This window comes from Caloenas nicobarica, chromosome 16 (assembly GCF_036013445.1).
Source record: "Caloenas nicobarica isolate bCalNic1 chromosome 16, bCalNic1.hap1, whole genome shotgun sequence".
NCBI lineage: Eukaryota > Metazoa > Chordata > Aves > Columbiformes > Columbidae > Caloenas > Caloenas nicobarica.
Window position 1 is genome coordinate 7,522,248 of NC_088260.1, and position 20,720 is coordinate 7,542,967.

General features: G+C 39.1%; 1 protein-coding gene across 1 annotated transcript; it reads right to left on the reverse strand.

Annotated features, from left to right (window-relative positions):
* Positions 1 to 69: 69 nt before the first annotated feature.
* Positions 70 to 20,120, reverse strand: DGCR8 (DGCR8 microprocessor complex subunit). The gene is made up of 14 exons (XM_065646027.1): positions 20,002 to 20,120; positions 13,398 to 14,397; positions 12,790 to 12,952; positions 12,031 to 12,173; positions 11,422 to 11,704; positions 9,551 to 9,748; positions 7,919 to 8,020; positions 7,053 to 7,151; positions 6,712 to 6,794; positions 5,431 to 5,531; positions 4,925 to 5,031; positions 4,634 to 4,761; positions 4,082 to 4,195; positions 70 to 3,795 (listed from the first exon to the last, which is right to left on the reverse strand). Exons 2-14 carry the CDS (start codon positions 14,118 to 14,120, stop codon positions 3,712 to 3,714), a joined length of 2,328 nt encoding a protein of 775 aa, XP_065502099.1. The 5' UTR covers positions 14,121 to 14,397; positions 20,002 to 20,120; the 3' UTR covers positions 70 to 3,711.
* Between the last annotated feature and the right edge of the window lie 600 nt (positions 20,121 to 20,720).

The following is a 20,720-nucleotide window of genomic DNA, read 5'->3' on the forward strand; positions in this document are numbered from 1 at the left end:
ATGTAGTACTCAAAGACCAAACACATAGGATTATATGATTGTGCAGAAAAAAAGCAAGCAGAGGCTCAGTGAAAATGAGGCTTTATAGTTGTACCAATTCAGCACTGGCATCAAGCAACTGCACCCAATACAACTTGTACAGCAACCACTCTTACCTACTTGGGCAATAAGAATGAATTTTGTTTCGGTGGCGTTTTTCTTTTCCCACTTTCTCAGATACGCATCAGAATACTGCAACTGATCATTTTATTTGGTTAACAACAGCATGGCTTCTTGCACTTCACGTTTCTTTCCACGGAAAGCCAGGAGGCTCTCACTTCCTGAATTTTAGCCCAGGACCAAAGTACAGTCTAGAGAATTAGTAAGATAATCATGATACTTTTAAATACTCAGATGTTACAAAGATATTTGTATAAAGCCTAACAGCGTCGCAGGAAAGTGGAAGTTTACATACAACAGTTAAGTTTATGCATAAGTCTTTCCAAACTTCTGAGTACCCAACTACTTCATCAGGTTTTTTTAATAAATATTTAAGAAAAAGCTGGATGACTGGTGTTTAAATAGGTAGCATCTGACTATTCACTGGAAGTCACAGTAAGTTTTCCATCAGTACCATAAAGATTTGAATGCACAACTAATTTAATCCTTAAAGTCAATATACCACACTTTTGTCGAGAAGCACATAATATGCAAAGCAAAAACTGTCTAATTCCCGAAGGATGGAACAGTTCTTAAAAAATACACTCCATCCCTATAAAAATACCCATCCTCCTCTGGATACAGAAGGGATAAATAACGAATACCAGTGACAAAAGCAGCAGTTGTTTTATGCATTCATACAATCAAGATCTAAACCTTTACAGCCGATTACCTAGAAAACACACAAGAGTTACACGACAAGTTTAGGATACATCTGGAATCACACTGTAAGTGTTCATGCAGAAGCTGAAGTTAATGCGATGATCTATCCTCTATCACAGCAGCTCGTGCTTATGTGCAAATGCAAGACTGTTACACTCCAACCAATAGTAAACATTAAAACACAATACTTCACAATGACATCGACAGCAGTTAAGTTGTTTGTTCCAGCAGTTATTGCGCTATTTTCTGGACATCTCTCCAGTTAAAGGCTGCAGCAAGGTCTAATACCATCTTTTTTTGTTTGTTTTTGTTTAGAATGCATAATATACGTTCTAGGCTTTGGTTCACAATGAAATCTCTGGATGTTTTAATTAAGGGCAATGGTCACCTTGTAATTCTGATAGTGGCAGACTGAGGTAATACAGCAATCCTCTTAAAAATAATGAAAACAAATTTGTCAGTGAGGCATCTATGGATGTTCTGCAGGTGACCTGCAAATGCAACGACATTCCGATTTCAGAAAACTGAAAATATCTACACGGGTGATTTGTCTTTTACAGTGCCATCCAGGTACAGATTTTCCTGCTGAAAACACACAAGCTGAAGTAAAACCTACCTAAGAGAGTAATATATTTAGGCATAGAAGATATAAGCCCTGTCTTTATGAAAACAAAACAATAAAAAGAGAGACAAACAGTAATCACTGCTTGTCACTACTGCACCAATATTATATACCCTTCAAAAGATGGAGATTTATTAAAGCTATTAAAAAAAAAGAGGCAGTGTTTCCTGGAGATTTTTTTTTCAGATAGGCCACTTCTTTAAATAATAGTTTATGTATAGTCCTTCCAACTACCCGTATCCTGTTCTAACAGGACTACAACTCGTGGAACTGAAAAGCTAAATATAGGAATAAAAAAAATGGGTGAATTCATATTTGCAGAGACCTCTGAGCATTTCATTCAAACACAGAAACAGGTAAGACTCCAAGACTCCTCCTGTTTAACCTCAAACATTATATGCAACATATTAAAGAACATTAGTTTGAAATACAGGTTAGAATCCAAAATTTCCAAAATAATGGGTGACATTGAAAGAAGGTCTTACAATACTGATGCCAATATTGTTAAAATCCAGTAGGCACTAAATTCATTATACTGCAGCACTCTATATGTAACTTGGTAAAAAAAACCCCAAACAAACAACAAACCAAAAACCAAAACAGAACCCCCCCTCAAGCCCCAGCTCCCTGTCCAGGTCCCAGGAGCTGCAGCAATGACAAAACCTGCCCGTCCACTGCTGGGAGCAGGACTGGGACACTCGGCAGCACCAGGCTGGACGAGCCGCAGCCCCAGCAGCCTGGGGTTCACTCTCCTCTTGGAGAACAAAGCAAAGAACCCACAGCACTGGCTCTCAGAGAAGACTCGCTGCCAGCAGCCAGAGGAACGGAACCCACAGAGCAGCGCTTGCACCACAGCCACGACTATCTCTTCTGTGCTTCATTTCAGAAAGCCTCAGGTGACATAGTGAGCACTGCCTGTTTTTTTCTAAGATTGTATTTATAATAGTTGCATATTTGTGATTTTCTTATTTATCAGTATAACCTGTTCTGGTCTCATTCTACTCATTACTCTATGTCATATTGCAAATCTACATTCTAATTCACATTGCAGAAGTTACACTTTTTCTTTAAAAACTAAAAATGTAATTAAAAAAGCAAACCCAAAAACTTCTTAAAAAACCTGAATTGCTGCAGTTATTTCAGATTTCTCGGGGTTGTTTGTTTTCTTTTTCTTTTTTTTTTTTTTTTCCCCAATTCTTTGCTTTTACAGTGCACATGAATTAAGACTTAATTGAGCAAGTCAGACATATTCTGACTCCAAACAAATGAGAAACTGTTTTATTGCTGGGAGAAGGGAGTGGAAGGTCTTTAAACACCTCATTGGCAAAGCATTTTCAGACTGTCAACCACTGTCAGCTGTGTTTTGGCTCCATGCTCTAAAAACAGCCTTTCAAATGACAGGTTTTATTTTAATCAAATACAGAGGGCCACATCTCCCCCTTTCAACTGATCTGTAAACTAACACGGGCTCCTTTCAACTGAAGTAAAACCCAATGATTTTGGATATCCAGCCTGTTGCTCTTAACACTACCAGGTATACTTGTTCTTTTCAAGTAACAAAAAAATCTGCATACTGTGGTCTTGAATAATTAAGCCTGGCAGGAGACAAAAACCAAAACAGAACAAAAGAAATGGCATTACTGGCCTAATCCTATGGCATTAGGAACATTGCTCATCACTTCCATGTATTTGTCACCAAAGTGTCTTATCAGTGCATATTATTATGTGCTGAAATGCAACAAAACGTTTCACAAAAATAGTTTTAGGCATGTTCATACAAGGAGATGTACATATACTTCTTTTATATATACATATATATGAATGTGTGTATATATATAATATCAGCTTCAACCTGTACATAGATAATCTGAATTCCATCCTTAAAACACATCCATTGCAAACAACATGGATGGCTTTCCAGGAAAAAGTGCTTAATGGAGTTTATCCTGTGTGAACATGCCTGTCCTCTGTGCATTTGCCCAAGTAAAGATCTTCAGGATCAATTCTTTAAACGTACATATCTCAGAGGTATTAAAAAAAAAAAAAAAAAGAAAAACAAAGTAGGAAAAAGTAATATTGCCCTGACGATGCAAAAAGAACAATGCATAACTGAAGCAGCTTGGATTTTAAAAGTTATCTCACATTCTGCAGCAAATAATTTTTAAATAATTGTTGAAAATCTAGTTCCTCCATTTGTGTGTTATTGCTCCCACTTGTAAATCTTCCCGTTACACATCAACGGTACACAGAGGTTCACTGCCAGGTTGAGCCGATTCCACTATCGTCATCTTGGGTTTCTTTCGCGTTTCCTCCTAAAAGAATATGAAACAAACCCCATGACACATCAGAAATAGAATATAGTAATAAAGCACCATTTTAAAATTTTGAACCATTTCAGCCAAATTTATATGTTAGCCTTTCACAAAGATTGACTTCTTCTAATGTTAAAAATAAGTTTACCAAAGTAGGTAAAATTAACTTACAAGCCCATTTAAAAGACAGGATGAAAAATCTCTAAATCTCTCTACATTCTAATACTTGGTAAATCTGAACCGTGGCATTCTTCCTCTTTATAAACACAAAAGCGTGTATACTCACTCTTTCTTGTGCCAATTTTTTCATTTCTTCCTGTAACTTGTTAAGGATGTGCAGATTTGGCTTGTTCTTTTTGGCATACTGCTGAAGTTCTATCACACTTTTATCAGAGGTTTCCTATTCAACGGGACCACAAGCAACAACAGATGACATTTTTTGATGGGAAAAAAAAAAAAAAAAAACAAACAGCAAAAGTCGAGCAGAAGTTTAATCTGTGACAGTCATACTTTGTTAAGTAGTAACATATTTACATGAGTTGGTTAAATATTAAATAGGTTATATCATTTCAATCTGGAAGATGCGAGATTAGCAGAATTATTATTGGCAATGAAAGCACCATCTACATTCTGACAATAGCAAGGTACAAGAATCCATTCAGAAGAATGAGAATTTCTCATCCAATGCACACGGCCTTCACCATGACAGGGAACAACACTACTATGCCAAAACAGACACCATTAAGGCTGTCTTGTAACTAAACTACAAACCCCAGAAAAATACAAAAGCAAAAACACGAACACAAAGTAGGTTACAATCAAACAAAATCATGTTCACCTGTTTAACCATCTTGCTACTCTCTCTACCATACATACGCAAAAGAGAGCCCCAATTTTTCACATGTGGATGCAGTAGCTGTAGGATTTTCTGCGAAGCTAACTGTTTCCCCACTCTTTTATTTTTGCCTGTAAAAATAATTATGAAAACGTGTCAATACTGGCACATTACATATTAGATGAACACCAATATTTACTTGTGTTGTTCAAAATTGAGATACAAAATTGACAACACAGGAGAACAGGAAAAAAGGGAGATATTACCAGAGGTCACACCAAGTACTGTACTTACACCAGCCTCGCACCGTGTGTTTGCCACAAGTCATGACATATTCACTCTTCTGATTTTTACCAGGAATCACTTCAAACTTTATGGATGTATCACCCATTCCATGGTTTCTTAAGCAAAAACAAAATCAGTATCATATACTAAGTAAAATTACAAACCACTGAAGTGGTTTCAGTTATCTTTAACCATCGTTGCAATGGAATTAGATACATTCATAATACATTTCAAGACATTCATTAATAGACTTCTTTTTTAGATCAGAAATTTGACTTGAATGGAAAAGCAAGCTTGCAAATAAATTTGTTTTTCCTTGATACATGTCCCTATCTCAGAAGAGGCCTAAAGAGCAAGTATCAGTTAAAGGAAGATCCAGCATTCCCCGGTTCAGGCCACACCACATCTCTTACAGTGAAGCCAGGCCAGCCCACAAACGTCCCAGTTACTGCGGAACACGGCGGGTACCAGCAACCAGTGTGTCCCAGCCCAAACCTCCTACTCCGCAGCCTCACCTTTTAAGGCACTCATGGAGAATCTGATATGGAGACAAGAGTCCAGCTTTACTGGTGAGTTCATATACCCGTGAGTCCTCAATACTGATATGGTTAAAATACTACAAAGCAATCAAAAAGAATTATTGAGTTATTGAGCTTTTGCGCAAATAAGACCTTAGTGCTGTTCTTAACCCTCATTTCTCCTTTGTAGCATTAAACAAATTCAGTTACTCTGTGCTTAATACTTTAAAAAGTATTTTAAAATCCATAATGGAGGTATTTACCAACACCAGTAAGACCGTCACACCTAATCATATATTTGCATACAGAAATTTAAATAATTAACTCCAATTTGACATTGTATAAGATGGACATAAAAATGACAATCTTATAAATTCTTTATCATCCTTTCTCCCTCAGGACAAGGTTATTTTATTTGTTTCAACTAATCATGAAATTCTACTTACCAAAATAATAAATAATAAATTAATAAGTGAAAACATAACAGCTATTGGAACATTTTGTATTTAAAAAAATGGAAAACATTCTCTGCCTTTTCTTAATGACCACTTCAATAGTGGAGGGCATACAACACAGTTTTAAGTTAAAGCAGGCATACGAACAACTCACTCTGAGCACTACACTTTTAAAAATGAAAACATTCCTTTCAGGCTGATGACTGATTTTTCCCTTACTCCTCACTGATGGTCTGTTACATGCTGAACTGGAAGTGAACATTTCACTGATCAACTAGCTATTTAATATTTCCAATATAGCACACACTCTCCAGCACTTAAAGAAACTTTTCCTTTGATTTTCTCAGATGTCGTTGCTTGAAGTCTGAAATTTGAGCTGTCTGATTTGGCAATAAGTAGCTTTCACAGCTAAGTGAAAATGTCTCAGAAGCTTGGGCGCTTTTAGCTCTTACTTGGTCTTCTAAGACAATCACACAAAACCAGAAAGTGTCAGCTCTGAACTTTTCAAGGCATCAACCAGAGGACTCTGGAAGCCAGGACAGTACAGGCAGTCCAGGGGCTTGGAATATTTCAGGTCTTCAGTAACTGACCTGATATTTCAACAAGGGCCTCCGCATCACAGTAAATTTTCTGCTCAGTTCCGATAGAAAAAAAAAAAAAAAGTACTTTCATTGCCATAGATCTTGCTATAAATGAAGAATTTCTTATTTCCATCTGACTGAGAAAAACGTTACAAATTTTCATGAATATTTCTGACAGTGAAGGTGTAACGTTTTTAAAAACAGACTCCAATAGTGAGAGCCAGCAAACAAGAGCTCAATACCTCAAGTTCTTCACTGTCTTTGGGCTTCTCCTCAGAGGTCTGTTTAACAAAGTCAGGAATAAGGATTTCCAGTGTAGCTCGAGCTGCAGAAAATGATTAAACACCTTGATTACATTTATTATAAACAATGATTGTAAAGAAAACCAGCAGAATGCAGCACACTTCAAACAAGTCTCACATCTCCCCTAGAAATATCACTTTTCCCAAAAAGACAGGACTGTACCTTCTCTGGCTATTAACAAAACAATTCCTACTTACTATTGTAAATGTGTCATCTTCAAAGCAGAAATGAAAACAGATAAACAATTCAGCAGTTGGTATTGAGAAAGAGAAAATGTTACCAGCTTTATTCTTGGCAAGTTTTTTGCTGCTGGCAGTTCCTGCCCCATAAGTTACTCCATCAATAATCACTGAGGCTCCAAAAGGTTCACTTGGGTTCTCTGGAAACGGAGAAGGAAAGAAAAAGAAAGGTTTTCAGAACTCCCTCTGTAAAATACTCATCATGAACATGAAAAACCACCGCTATAAAGATTCGTTTTCTTCATTTCAACTTGCAGAGGGAAGGAAATTGTTTACTCTTCAGAAAGACTGAAGAATTTCTTACTCTGGTATCTGAAAAACTAACAGAGATTTCCATTAACAGAGACTTACCGCCATGTACTTCACTCTTCCAAATGAAGAACTTTTACATTAAGAGGTCATTTGTAACCTTTGAATTCTGACAGATTAATTCCAAAATCTTTGCATCACTAACACAGTGTAAAATACAAGAACTACACATTCTCATATTGAAAATTCTGTTATATTATGTAATGCATATATAGGAATAACCTAACTCTGAATAATTAGATTCCACACTAAACTAAGATGCCAAACTTTTAATTCCTTGGCTGCTGACTGCAGGACTTAATCCTTTCAAGCCTGCTGCTGAAAAGCCTGGCAAAAGCAAAAATGCAACGAATGTATGCTATACCACTTTGTAAAGCGATCTCGAATGCAGCTAAATAAGGCAATCTGGCTGGAATTTACAGAAAAAAATGCCAACATTAATTTCATTCCAGTTATATCTGCCATAAATGTAACATTTTTAGGTTCTTGATTAAGCATCAAGTGCATTCTCCCACAATATTTACCTAAAAAGATATCCAAGTGTAAGATAAGTTTTTTAATCGACCACACACTATTTTGAAGGGCTTAACAGACTTACCACATTCAAAGAAATTGTAAACAGGGCGAACCTTTAGGACTCGTTGCATATATTCATGCAGTATACAAACTTCGGATTTCCCATTGGGATTAATGACGAATTCTACAAAAAAAGAGGGAGGGGAAGACAGCTAAGTAGTTCCAGTCTTTAAAATACAATGTCTACTACAAATACATAAATGACAAGCTCCAAGGGATAAGTGCCTGCTTAAATTAAATGCAATGCTGTTGAATCAGACATGGACCTCAAAGTCCATTTTCTCTGGAAAAGTATTGAGAAATGAGCCTGAGAAAGTTCTATCAACAACTGCAAGTGCACTAATTATGAGCTAAGTCAATGTGTTCAATGTTTGCAGTCCCATGGTCTCTGGACCTCTGCACACAGCATTTTTGGCACCTAACATCAATTAGAAATCCTCTAATCCGCTCCTAAACATGGATCTTCCTTCTAATAGGCATGTAGACTTCAAATCCACAAAACAGAATCACTCCATTTCTTTCCCCACAAAATTCTGTTTAGCAAGCCACAGATCAGGTCACTGTCCTCTTTCCCTGAACATGCTCTTTTTATTTGACAGTCCCATTGTTTTTTTTTCCTTTTTGCTGCAACAGTACTGTTAGTCAAGAGCACAAACACTGCCTGAGCGGGCACTACAGCAGTATGGGAGAGAAAGCTAAGATTTCGACAGATAAAGTGCAAGTAAGTCCTTAATTTGGATGGTTTCAATGCGGCTCTAAACCTACTATACAATTTCAGATAAAGTGTATTAACCAAAAATTCAACTGCACCTCCCTGTAACAGGGAATGGTCAATACACAGCTCGTAAGCTTTAATTCTCCTAAGAAGAAACCCAGAAACACGACAATGTACAAAACAAGAACAAAACCCAAATCACAGGTCTATGGACATTCTAAACATCAGACTGCAGTAAAACACACTCCTATGGCATCACAGCCAACACGAGCAAGAGCTGATTACCCCAGCATCTCATCAGACGCGATATCCACTCCTCACATCACAGGATAGAACGGCACACACAGTTCGTTCTTAAATGTTTCCATCTAACTGCTTTAAATTTCTATTTTTAATTGTAGGTTTTAATCTGGATCAGTCTGGCACTTGTAACCAGTCCTTAATTTGGGACGAATTAGAACTGGTATAGACCCAAGAAGGCAGTGGCACTGAGTGACCAGGCAGGAGGGTTTTCAGTGACAATGAACAGTAACAAGTAGTTGAAGGCAGCAACCAGTTACCAGGACTGCAACCTTAAATAAAAATCCTTTCATTTAGGAATTATTCTTTTTAATCGGAAGTATATTTTGACAGTATTTTTCCTTCACTATTTAATAGTGAAGGAAAAGTGCGCCTGGACACATTCCTGCGTGATCTGCTCTGGTGAACCTGCTCTAGCAGGTGGGTTGGACTGGATGATCTCCAGAGGTCCCTTCCAACCCCAACCACTCTGTGATTCTGTGATATGATGGATCCAAGAACACAGAATTCTAGAACAAGAAGAAAGTGGATTTATTACAGGTTTTGGTTTTTTGTTTTTGTTTTTTTTTTTCCAGTCAAGCTTTGAACTGTAATTAGTCTTTGATATAGAATATTTGAACTCCAGGTAGACAAACTAACCTTTCTTTGTAGGTGCATCTTGCACAGACAAGGTGATCAGTTTCTGATTGGCAGGCAGGATGGGCCGCTCGGATTCCGCCTGCTTCCGCTTCATTTCACGATTGAATTGCCGTCTCTCAGCCCAGGTTCTGAATTTTTTTACGGTAACTTGTTCAAAGTCAAAACGTTTTTCAAGATAGCGTCTAAAATCTTCCAGATCTAAGAAACACAACCAAGTTACTTTCTCTACCACTGAGTGAGTATTAAGTTCACTATTTCCATTGTTGGAAACACGTTACAATGATTTTTTTAGACTAGGAGCAAAAGTACTGGCCTTAGTTCACATTACTCAAGGTTAAGACGCTATTTTATACTAACGGAACTAATTATTTTTTTCCCATTACTGGGACAAATGCAAAATATTTGTGCAAACTGGAAAACAAAACACAAGACCATTTTATTCTGTCACTTGAAGATTTTACTAAGCCCTAGCCAGCATAATATCCAACACAATTTGTAACAAAGCACTAATAATTGTTCTACTTCATCAACTATTCACCTCCTTGTTACCTGAAGCCAGGCATACAGCGAGTAACAGTAATTATGCTATTAGCCTCACGTTTCCTCAAGCCAAAACTGATTATTGCTGCCTATTTATTGCAGAGTGTACCATGAAACTCTATATAATGATGCTGCGTGAACTCCATTAACATCTGCAGTCCTCTGAACATAATTTAACACATTTATTTTCATATACAGAGTACTGAAAGACTGCCCCCTTGAAGTGCAACTGCTTCTCCTTCATAGGATACTTCTGCAGATATAATCAGCAAAAATAAATAGTAGCATCCCAAGATGTAATGAAACAAAAGCAAGGAGCTGGCATTGTTTCCTTCCACAAGCAATTCCAAATGCAAGTCACACTTACAGAGGACCACTCACTATTTTTTTCAGTAACAGAACAGATCCTATTTAAAGAGAGAGACAGACGGGTGAACTTCACATAGAAAATAAGTGCTTACTGTTTTTAGTTTTGCTGCTAAATACTGATTTTTTTTTAAAAATCTTTTGGTGTGATTTTCAGACTGAACAGGACATATGTAACAACAAGTTTTACGTTTGAACACTACAAAGATAAGTGGTAGGCTACACTCCGTAGCAGTACTCTGCGTAGCAGTAATTTACACGGATGGCACTCTCAGGTTGTGTTAAGTGACACATGAATTTTCTCTCCAAGTTCCTCCGTAAGCTTGGCAGTGATCTTGGCATGACTTCTTTAGGCAGCTTTTTATACAAAAACTATCATACTTACATAAACAAAATAATGGAGCATCACACTTTGGCATGAGTGCAAACATATTTGCACAACTTATTCTGCTAGACTTGTGCAAATAAGCACACCTAGTTAAACTGCATTATTTATCTTCAGCACCACATTTATCTTCTTTGAGACCATACTGAAAATAGATATAATTCAGCCAATATAGAGACTGCAAAGAAAAGCCTATTTAAAGAAGTCACACAAACACACCTGACAACAGCAACTCATACATACACATGGACTCAATTCTTAAATTGAGGTAAAGTCTACAGGACTAAACTTCCAAAATTTTCACATTTTTGTGTGTAAAACCTTTCTTCGCATGTGGACTCCCAAGTCTTCAGCAAAAATCTCCACTGGATGTTTATCTTCCTGTTAAAATCAAAACTGATTTTTTAATCCTGGACTATTTCTCCAGACCTCTGCATATGAAAAACAGTGCACAAAGACAACTGACCACTTGATGTTGGGCAAGATATTACTCAGTTGCCAAGTCTGGAATAAAGCATATGTATCCCAAATGCCAATAACCCACCTACAGCCAATAAAAGATTCCACTTTCCATACGTACCTACAGATTCATCTTTACACACTTCAACTTTGGCCTTAACTTGTCCTAAGGCTCCTTGTGCTGCATCTCCTCCTGAAGGGTCTTTGTCATCTAAAGGCCCGGAATCAGCGGCAGTAGAGTCCGGTTCTTCTGTCTGGCAGTCCAGTTCTGAAGATTTATCGAGGTGCTTTACAGGTGATACTTCCCCATTTGGGGTTATGTCATTGTTTTGTTCCCTTTCCTCATTTTCCTTCATTTTTTTGTAATGCAAGCAGGGAATGCTACTAAGCGGAGGATCATGTTTCTGCAAATATAAAGTAATACAGAAGGTTTCAGTACCTCGAGGTCACCAAAAGCAAAACTCAAAACCAAAAGAAGCAATCCAGATGGATTTTTTACTTTAGTTTTATTACTACTTATTACTTTTATTTAGTCATTGCAAAACCAGAAAAACAAAACACAGTAAGAAAAATTGTATCTTATTTTCAGAAACAGAGGAGTTTAGTTTTCAAATATCTTAATTCTAACACTGGAAAGAAGCCTGCTAATGTAGTAAAATATTCAACTGCTTGCAGGAGCACAACTAATTTTTATATCTCAGTGAGTATTTAAGTAATTGACAGCTCTCACCCTTATGCTTCCTGTTCCCAAGAAGTAAGGTCTAGACCACGTAACAACTCTAGATTCTCTGTGCAGATATACAGGAATGCCTGAGTTATGGAATGTCATGATCCATCCATCTGGCAAAGGTTCTGTAGGAGGGCGGCCACGACCTTTAAAACAAAGAATCACTTTAAACTTGGGTAGACAGCTGAGAAAACCAGATAAAGAATCAAGGCTTTTATTTTTATTGATTTTTCTGTCTCAATGAATAAAACGACACTGGAAAAAGACTAAAAAGGTCTTGCAGAAAGATTTTGTTTTGCTTTAATAAAAGGGCATATGTTTCTAACCCACGTTAAATTCTGCAAAATTACAGATTCCATTATATTTTCAACTGAAAAGCAGTAGCAGCAGTAATTTTGATACAGAATGATCTGTCCGTTTCGCCACACACAGTCTTCAGCAGTTTTACAGTAACGGAGACAAAAGAAGAGATCCCTCTTGTTCACCTCCCCACTGCTGAGGTAACATTCTTCGTAATTTTTCACAAATGCACACACTACAATACGTTCTCATTACATACAGCAGATGAAGATCAAAAGTACTCACAAAAATCAGGAATGTGAAAAGTCATATCCTACAGTAAGAAGCCTTCAAACACTACAATTCTGTAACATTGTTTCACAAGAATTGCTATCCTGAACTTTGCTTGCCGATATACTTTTGTTCTACAGACACAAGCCACACACACAAAAAAATACAGATATTTAGTAATCAATAACTTACTTTTAAGCACAGTTTTAATTTTGGTCATCATTGGCTGCACAGTTGTTTCTCCATCAGACTGGTGATCACTTTCACCACCATATTTCTCATTTTCTACTCTCCTTGTTTTGGGTGCTCGAAGACCCTCTTCCAGCAGAGCATCCACATCATTATCAAAGTCATCCTGAAAGAGACTTTATCAGCCACCATCCTTCTGGGTCTACTAACCTCCCTTTCCCCTTGCAAAGAAAACGTGTACATTTTCTCTATGTACTTCCCTACAGAGAGAAACTAGAAATTTCCAATGATTCCAGTAAAATGACTGAAAAATAAGAAAATAAGTTTTCGTAAGTGAGAAGTGGTATTTTTCATTATAAGAGGAGCTGCAGTTGTATAAGAAACCCTTTAAATGTTATTTTTAAACGAGACTATAGAAGCTGCCACACAACTCAAAAGTTTGACCAACATAATTTACAAGTTTTCAGCCAAAGTTCTGCCTCTGAAAATTCTGTGTTTTTTACTAATGTATGGCACATTTACAGAAGAGACTGTTTCAGTGAACATCTTTACGTATTTTTCCTAGTCACTTGGAAACCTCTTACTCACTAAAAACCTGCGGATTTACTTACCTCATACGAGTAATTCAAGGTTTCTTCATCCACTTTATCTCTTTGAACGATTGCTTTAGATGTGAACCCTCCTCCTTCTTCATCTATTTCCATCAAATTGTCGGTAAAATCTTCTAGCTCATCCAGAACTGCATATTCCACTCTCTTTTCCTGCTCAATATCATTTTCGTCATCCTTCTTGTCATCGTTTTCACCCCCTATTCCTACAGCTTTACCGTTACTACCACCGAAAGGACAAACATGCAAATCCCCATTGACATTATTAATACCCAAATCTGTATCTGCCTTATAATCCTGCTCAACTCCAGTGTACAGAACTTTCCTATCTTTGCTTTTGCAGCTTTCTGTAAAGCTAACACTAATCTTTACATCTTTAAGCAACTTAAGATCTGGGGTGAACTTTCGAACTGAAGGTGCATGACGAGCAGTTCTTGGGCTTTGGTCGCTATTATTAGGGTCTACTATAAGACGACTTTTGTAGCAGGCAGATCCCTTTGTGAGCAGCTGTGTTCTGCAGATACTGTGCGTGTCCCCAGCAGGGGTATCTGACTGTCCATCACCACCAGAGCCAACGTCCATTACCTCTGCGTCACTGGACGTTTGCAGGGGAGGTGGTGGAGGCTGTTCGTTAGGCGGCAGAGGTGGGGGACAAGTGTGACTCTCCACATTCATTTCTCTTGCAGGTTCTTTAGGGAGGGGTGGTACATTTTCATATTGATCCATTTTTAAAACTACTGGTTTTAAAAAAACAATGATTTAATAAATGTTTATATCTATATTCCTAACACGCATAAGTCCATCAAGATTGGTTTATCATGTTCTATTCAATATGCAACACTGATGATTCAGTTAAGCTGACTACATTGTTCTTTTCATTAATGTAGACAGCTTTCAGAATCACTGTCTCAATTATTGGAAATCACAATGCATTCAGCTTAAATAGCTGAAGACTAAGACTGCATCTTCAATGGCCAAGCAGGTCTCCTTTTCTTCTTTCAACCTACAAGAAGAAAAAGAAAAAAAAAAATCTTTGTCAGAAAAAAAAAGGGAATAGTATCCCAGGGAAAAAAAAAAAAAAGTCACCCCTTCTGGCACAAATTTCAGGTAGAAGAGTGACACTTTTACAGTGAAAAAAACCAGGGTACCCTGATACCATTTCAGATTGGGCTGAAATTAGGTTGTTTTTACTGCTCGATCTGTACACCAGCACAGACTATCTCTGCTTAGTTAGCAGGCAGGGCATTGAGCATAGCATTTGTAGGCACCAGACTAAAAACCTCTGCATTTGGGGGGAATTCTCCCATTGTTTAAAATAACCTGGTATTCAAGCCATACTTACCCACACAGCAGAAAGGGTAATTAGCTTACAGTTAAAGACAATCTGCAAAGCCAACAAGATTTTAACAACCATAGTCTTCTAGCTTTTTGAAAGTTATTAGACAATTTTTAAATCTCATTGGAAGTTTAAACATGAAATCTCATCATTTACTAAAACCACAAAATTAACCTCTAGATAACCAGATGTTAGACCTTAGATCTTATATTCTATACTATTATGGGACTACACATTTGTATGTCTGAGGAATTCAGGCCTAGAGTGAAAGCTCAGATTAATTCTGGAGGGTATTTAGAAGCCAGTGTTTTACGTAATTGAACCTGGCAAAAACATTCAATTGCTCTAGGAAATTTTACAGGAGGTGGGGGTGTATGTTGGTGGGGGTTTTTTCGGTCTTGTTTTGTTTGTTTTTTACATAAGTGGGTTCTTTCTACCATGTCTAAGATGGCTTCTTCAATTATACTTTTGCCATCTGTGCAGGACCATAAGCACCTGAGGAAAGAAAGGATAATTTCTTACCTGCTATTTTGGTTTCTCCAAGTCCCTCCATACCACCCCAAACTGGCCTTAAATCTTCCTATGAGCTAGAAATAAGGCAGTGTTACTCTGCCCAAGGCAGCCAGCTGGTATTTCCAGGTAGCAGAGAAAACCTACCCAAGTATTCTAGAAAGATAAGGTCAAGTCCTGACATTGCTGCATAACATTTGAAGGCAACAGGGCAGAATGTCTGGGTTGTCATGAGGGACTTAGAGAAGCCAAATATAATTCTCTAACGTGTCTCTACACCAGCCCAGACAGAACAAACAGCAATATCCAAACACCAACCAGGGCAAGGCAGGAAGCTGGGAATTGGGAGTTACGGTGGGATCAATTAAAATTCAACAGCATACAGAATCTACTTACCTGGAAGCTGGAAGAAAACAAAATATACAACAGAGTAAACTCTTATTTTAGTGATTCGGCAATAAAGACAGTTTTGCTGGGGCAGCAGAACAGGTTTAGTTTTGTTGGGTTTTTTGTTTATTATACTAAAAATTGGCACATTCAACACTAAGCTTGACAGGCACTGTAGGTTAACTAAGGAAAAATACTCCATTTTGATAAAAGCTCTAAAATAATCTCATCTTTTGTGATATAAACATATTACCTTCCAGAATGAAAAACAGCTCATTCACCAGTAAGACAAGAAACTATAGATATTTCCATTCATCCCATCCTACAAGATGATCGTACAATCACCTGAGTCGTGATCAATTCCTTCTTCTTTCAACAGGTTCTGAAACACCTAATGTTATACAGAACAACTCTAGAAATATATTTGCCTAATAACCTTCCCCCTTCCTTATCTTTAGATTAAAAAGAAAAAAAAAAAAAAAGGTGAATGACAAATTATTAAGTTCTTTGCAATAAATCATTAGTGTCTTCATTGTTAATTCTAAAGAAAAGAAACAAAAGTCACAGTACAAGTTCAGTAACTCCTGGAAACTAAATGCCTAAGTAATCTAATTTTTCCACCTTAGAGTCTTCAGAAGACTCTTTAAAAGAGCAAACAGAAGTAAACTACACAGAAATGAAACACTGAAATTGGTATTCTAGAATCTGAAAGAGCACTACAATCAAGGAGCTACCTGGTCCAACCAGAAAGACTATTTCTGACAAGTCATAAGACATGATCATCAATGCAGTTTCCACATCCCCGATACACGTTCTGCTCCTACGCTAAAGAGTGTTTTACCAACACTAGTGTCAAAACACAAGAAATTAATCTTTACCTGCCTAGCTTTGGCAGTTCGATGACACTACACCTCCGCTTTTCGTAGAAAATACGTCTTGTTATTATATTCAAGCACTACTAACAATGAAATTCTTGTTGGCCTTGAAATAATGAACAGCATACCAAATCACTGCCAGGGATTGTCTACTATAATCAGAACACATACCGTGGCCAGAAAAAGTACCAGACCAAGATGAGTTTAAACTAGCTTTTGCATTGCTAGCCATAAACCTGCCACATCACTAGGGTGAGATAACAGTCTGGCAGCTCTACAGTTACAGTGGGCTACAATACCTTCCTATGAGCTACAAAAAGCCAGGGAGAAGTGGAGTAACACAAGTCCAATTCCCATCTACTTTCTTGGCAACTGTGTTACAATATGCCCTTTATATCAGGGGCTGGAAAACAAAAAAACCACACACATGCACAAATTCCCAAAACCAATAAGGATTTTTCCTTAGATATCAGGTGTTTCAAAGACAGAAGGATGAAACCTAAAAGGATGAGTTAGATGACCCTGTAGGTTAAAAACAGCCAAACAGACCTTAGATCAAGGGAACCCAACAAGCATGCGTAAAACAGACTTAGCATACTAGGCTATATAATATTAGAATACAACAAAAGTTAGTCTGTGTATTGTCATCCTTAATAAACTTGCCCTGAAAGAATAGATTTTATTCTCCAGGGGTCTACAAAGTTCCATCGATGGTTTCCATAAGGATTCCTTAAAAAAAAAAAACGGAATACCATTTACATCTGCAACAGCCAGTACAAAGCACTGAAGGAACTCTGGATGAACTGCTGGAAATACACATGCACGGTTCATGTTCTGCAGATCACCCACACACAGAAATTTCGCATTTTTAACTGCTTGCTCTTATTTTGAAAAAGTTTCATATCACAAAGTAAACTCAAAGAAACTGATATATGGTGGACACCTAAATGTATCTAGCAGACTGCACAGCTCCCAACAAAACCAGTGTCTTGGTTGTTTTATAGATGTTCTTTGAAGGCAGAAAGAAAAAAGCAACAACCGGTTCTTTGTTTAATAAGTACCACTGCCTATTCCTGCAATCAGAACGGACAGATTGGGGATGGCAGGCAGAAGTACACAGAGAAAAAGGGTATCACTGGTCAAGACAAGAGAAAACCAGAATCTTAAAATTCATAATTAGCACTGCCCAAACTCAAAGAGGAACTCCCTTCAGTGTATAGCATGTTGCCCGTCTTACAAGTCAGTTCAATAAAGAACATATTTTCTTCATGAATACCTGTAGCTGCAATCAGGAACAAGGAACAGCATATCACAGCTTCTCTCTTCAAAAATTGCTTTTAAAAAGCAACTGGATGACTTGTCAGAAACTGCTTACTTCACACTCAGTGAAGCCCAGAAGGAAGAGTGGCTCAGAGCAAACTCTCTTTATTTGCTCTCCAAATACAAAGTCTTCCTCATCCTCCGGCTCCAAATGGCAACGCTGCAGAGCAGAATTCATGAGGTATTGATCATGCTTAAAGATCCACTCAGTTTTAACCCTTATCAAAGTAATTACTCATTCACAATCATCTACCTTCTTTTTATTATATCTATTGTCTTTTTTGATACACACAGTCCTAAAAATAATTTAATCCTATTATCAACTGCTAAAAAAACCCCCCAAACCAAAACCAACCAAACAAAAAAACCCAAACAAACAAAAACACACCCCACAAACAAACAAACCAGCAACACAAGGAGATTGTTGGGTTTGTTTGTTTGTCCAGTTTTGGCGGGTTTTTTTGTTTGGTTGTGGTGTTGGTTTGTTGGTTTTTTTTTTTTTTTTTTTTGAGACTTCCTGTTCTGGTTTAAAAAAAGAAAAATAGTCTGTAAATTAACTACTACATACAGGAAGTCATTTCTCTCCCCATTATTAGCTGTAAAACAGAAAGATTCTGAATGAAACAACCACTTCACGTAAGTGATCAAGGCAGTCTAAGAAAAGGCAGTATGGGCCCAGCCATTATCAGTGGTAAATCCACACAAGGCTGAAGAACTTCTCTAGTTCATAAGACTTCGTCCCATTTTGGAACAAGCAGAGTACATAATTTTGGAAAAGCACCATCAGAAATAGCAAAATTATTTCTGCCTTTATAGCTTGACCAGTTTTCTAGCAGGGTTTACATGGTTTCAATTAAATATGAAAACCACAAAACTGATTTTTTAAAAAATATGCAAATCAGGGCCTGGGAAGAAGAAAAAAAAAAATCTTACTTTCACATCACAAATAGCTTCTTACTTGTAAAGAAAAACAATAGACATAGGAATCAAATTCCCCTCACATTCTCTAAAAAAGCAAAGTAATCCTGGTAGTCAAAAGGAGCTACCCAAAAGAACTAGTGTCCTAATTCCTCGTCCAGAATTAAAAATACGAGCCCTTAAGTTCAGTTACTTAAACGGAAAGAAGGGAGGCACAAAAAAAAATTAAAGGTCTAACTCCAATATCTGTAACTCTCAAGCTAAGGAAGTAAAGTAATTGAATGGGTTCACCCAGCAAGCCCTCAATCCCAGTTTATGAGGGAGCGATGCCTGGATGTCAGGGAGACCCGGCCTCTCAGCGGGCAAACGGACTTTATAGATAAACCCGACACATACAGAAAATACGTGCAAAAGAGACACTTGTTATTTTTCTAGCAAAAAAAAGGTGAAGGAAGTTAGGAGAAAAAACATTTTAAGTCTGTAATGGGATAATTTAGAGGAAAATATAACTGTACTTCACTATTAATAGAAGGAACGCATGAAGAAGAATCCTGAGAGTTCCGGACATACACACCACCTTATCTTCACCGTCCAACGTACCAGAACTACAAAAAGTGGACGGGCGTTGGTGACGGGCTGGCTTTGCTCCCCAACTCCGCACAAGAGAGACACGCTCTTCTGCCCCGCACAAACGGTGTGTGCAGTGCAAATCCGCCCCCTCACCTCCCTTGGGAACACGATGTCGTGTAGAAACTCACGCCAGAGTTGCGGCTCCCCATCACCTCACTGGCAGGGAGGTGTGCGGGAGAGTAGAAAGCCATGGCGTTTTCCTTCCTTCTGCTACCCTGAACGCAATTCCACGGCGAGAGCGAGCAGGAATGGCTGGGGGCGAGCGGGAAACAAGAAACCAACCCCAGCCCTCCCCCCAGCGCCCTGAACAAAACCGAACACTAGCTCTGAGGGAAGGACCCTGCGGCCGGGGGCGGGGGAAGCGGCTCCGGCAACACCCGCCGGGGAGCGCAGTCCCCGCCCGCTCGAGTGACGGGATGTCGGTGCCTTCGCCTCGGCCGCTCGGGGAGAGGCTCCTGGCGGCGCCGGCCCGGGGGCGGGGACCACACGACACGAGCGGCAAGCAGCGCGGCGGGCCGGGCCGGGCCGGGCGGCCCCCGCAGGCGCCGCGGCCTGTGGGGACGGAGGGCTTACTGGCCGCGCAGGCCCACTCGTGCACGCCCTCCCGCCGCCCCACAGGGCCAGAACCAACCTGGGCCATCTCCGGTGTCCCGGCCGCTCCTCCGCGAGTGAGGGGGAGAGCGAGCTCGGCCGCCTCAAGAAAACCGTCCCTCGCTCCGCGCCGCTGCCGCCATCTTTAAACGCCTGCTTCAAGCCGCTCCGGTTCCCGCAGGCGGGACTCCGCGCTCGCCAAGCCAATTGCGTTGCCAGTCTCCGCTGTCAGGAATTTGAAATCTCGACAGCGATTGGTGGGCTCCCTGGCATGTTAACTCGCTCTGCCAATAGAGACGCGAAAGGCATACGCCCTCACGGTACTAGGCCAATGAGAGAGAGGCGGGGGCGGCGGGAGGGTGTGGCCGGCCGTGACTGGCAGCTGCGCCGCGGAGGGCGGGCTCCTTTGTCTGGGCCGGGGAAGCCCCAGCCGGTCACGGCGCCGCCGCCATTGCGCCATCTCCAGGGCAACCCGGCCGAGCGGGGAACCCGGGGCTGGGGGAAGTTGATGCTTTTTACCAGACTCGATGAGGGATGGCTCAAGGCTCCCTAAAGAAAAGATGCCACTTTTTTTTTTTTTTTTTTTTCCTACAAACGCTGCTTTGTGTCTTGAAACAGCACAACTACAGCGTCACCTCCTCAAAACTGATTTGCTTAAAAAGGGTAAATCAAAATATATCCATATTTCCTATCATATGTAACAAGCAGTTCTCAGAACAAGCCCCAAAAGTGACTGGAGCTTTTAGGCACAATTTCTAA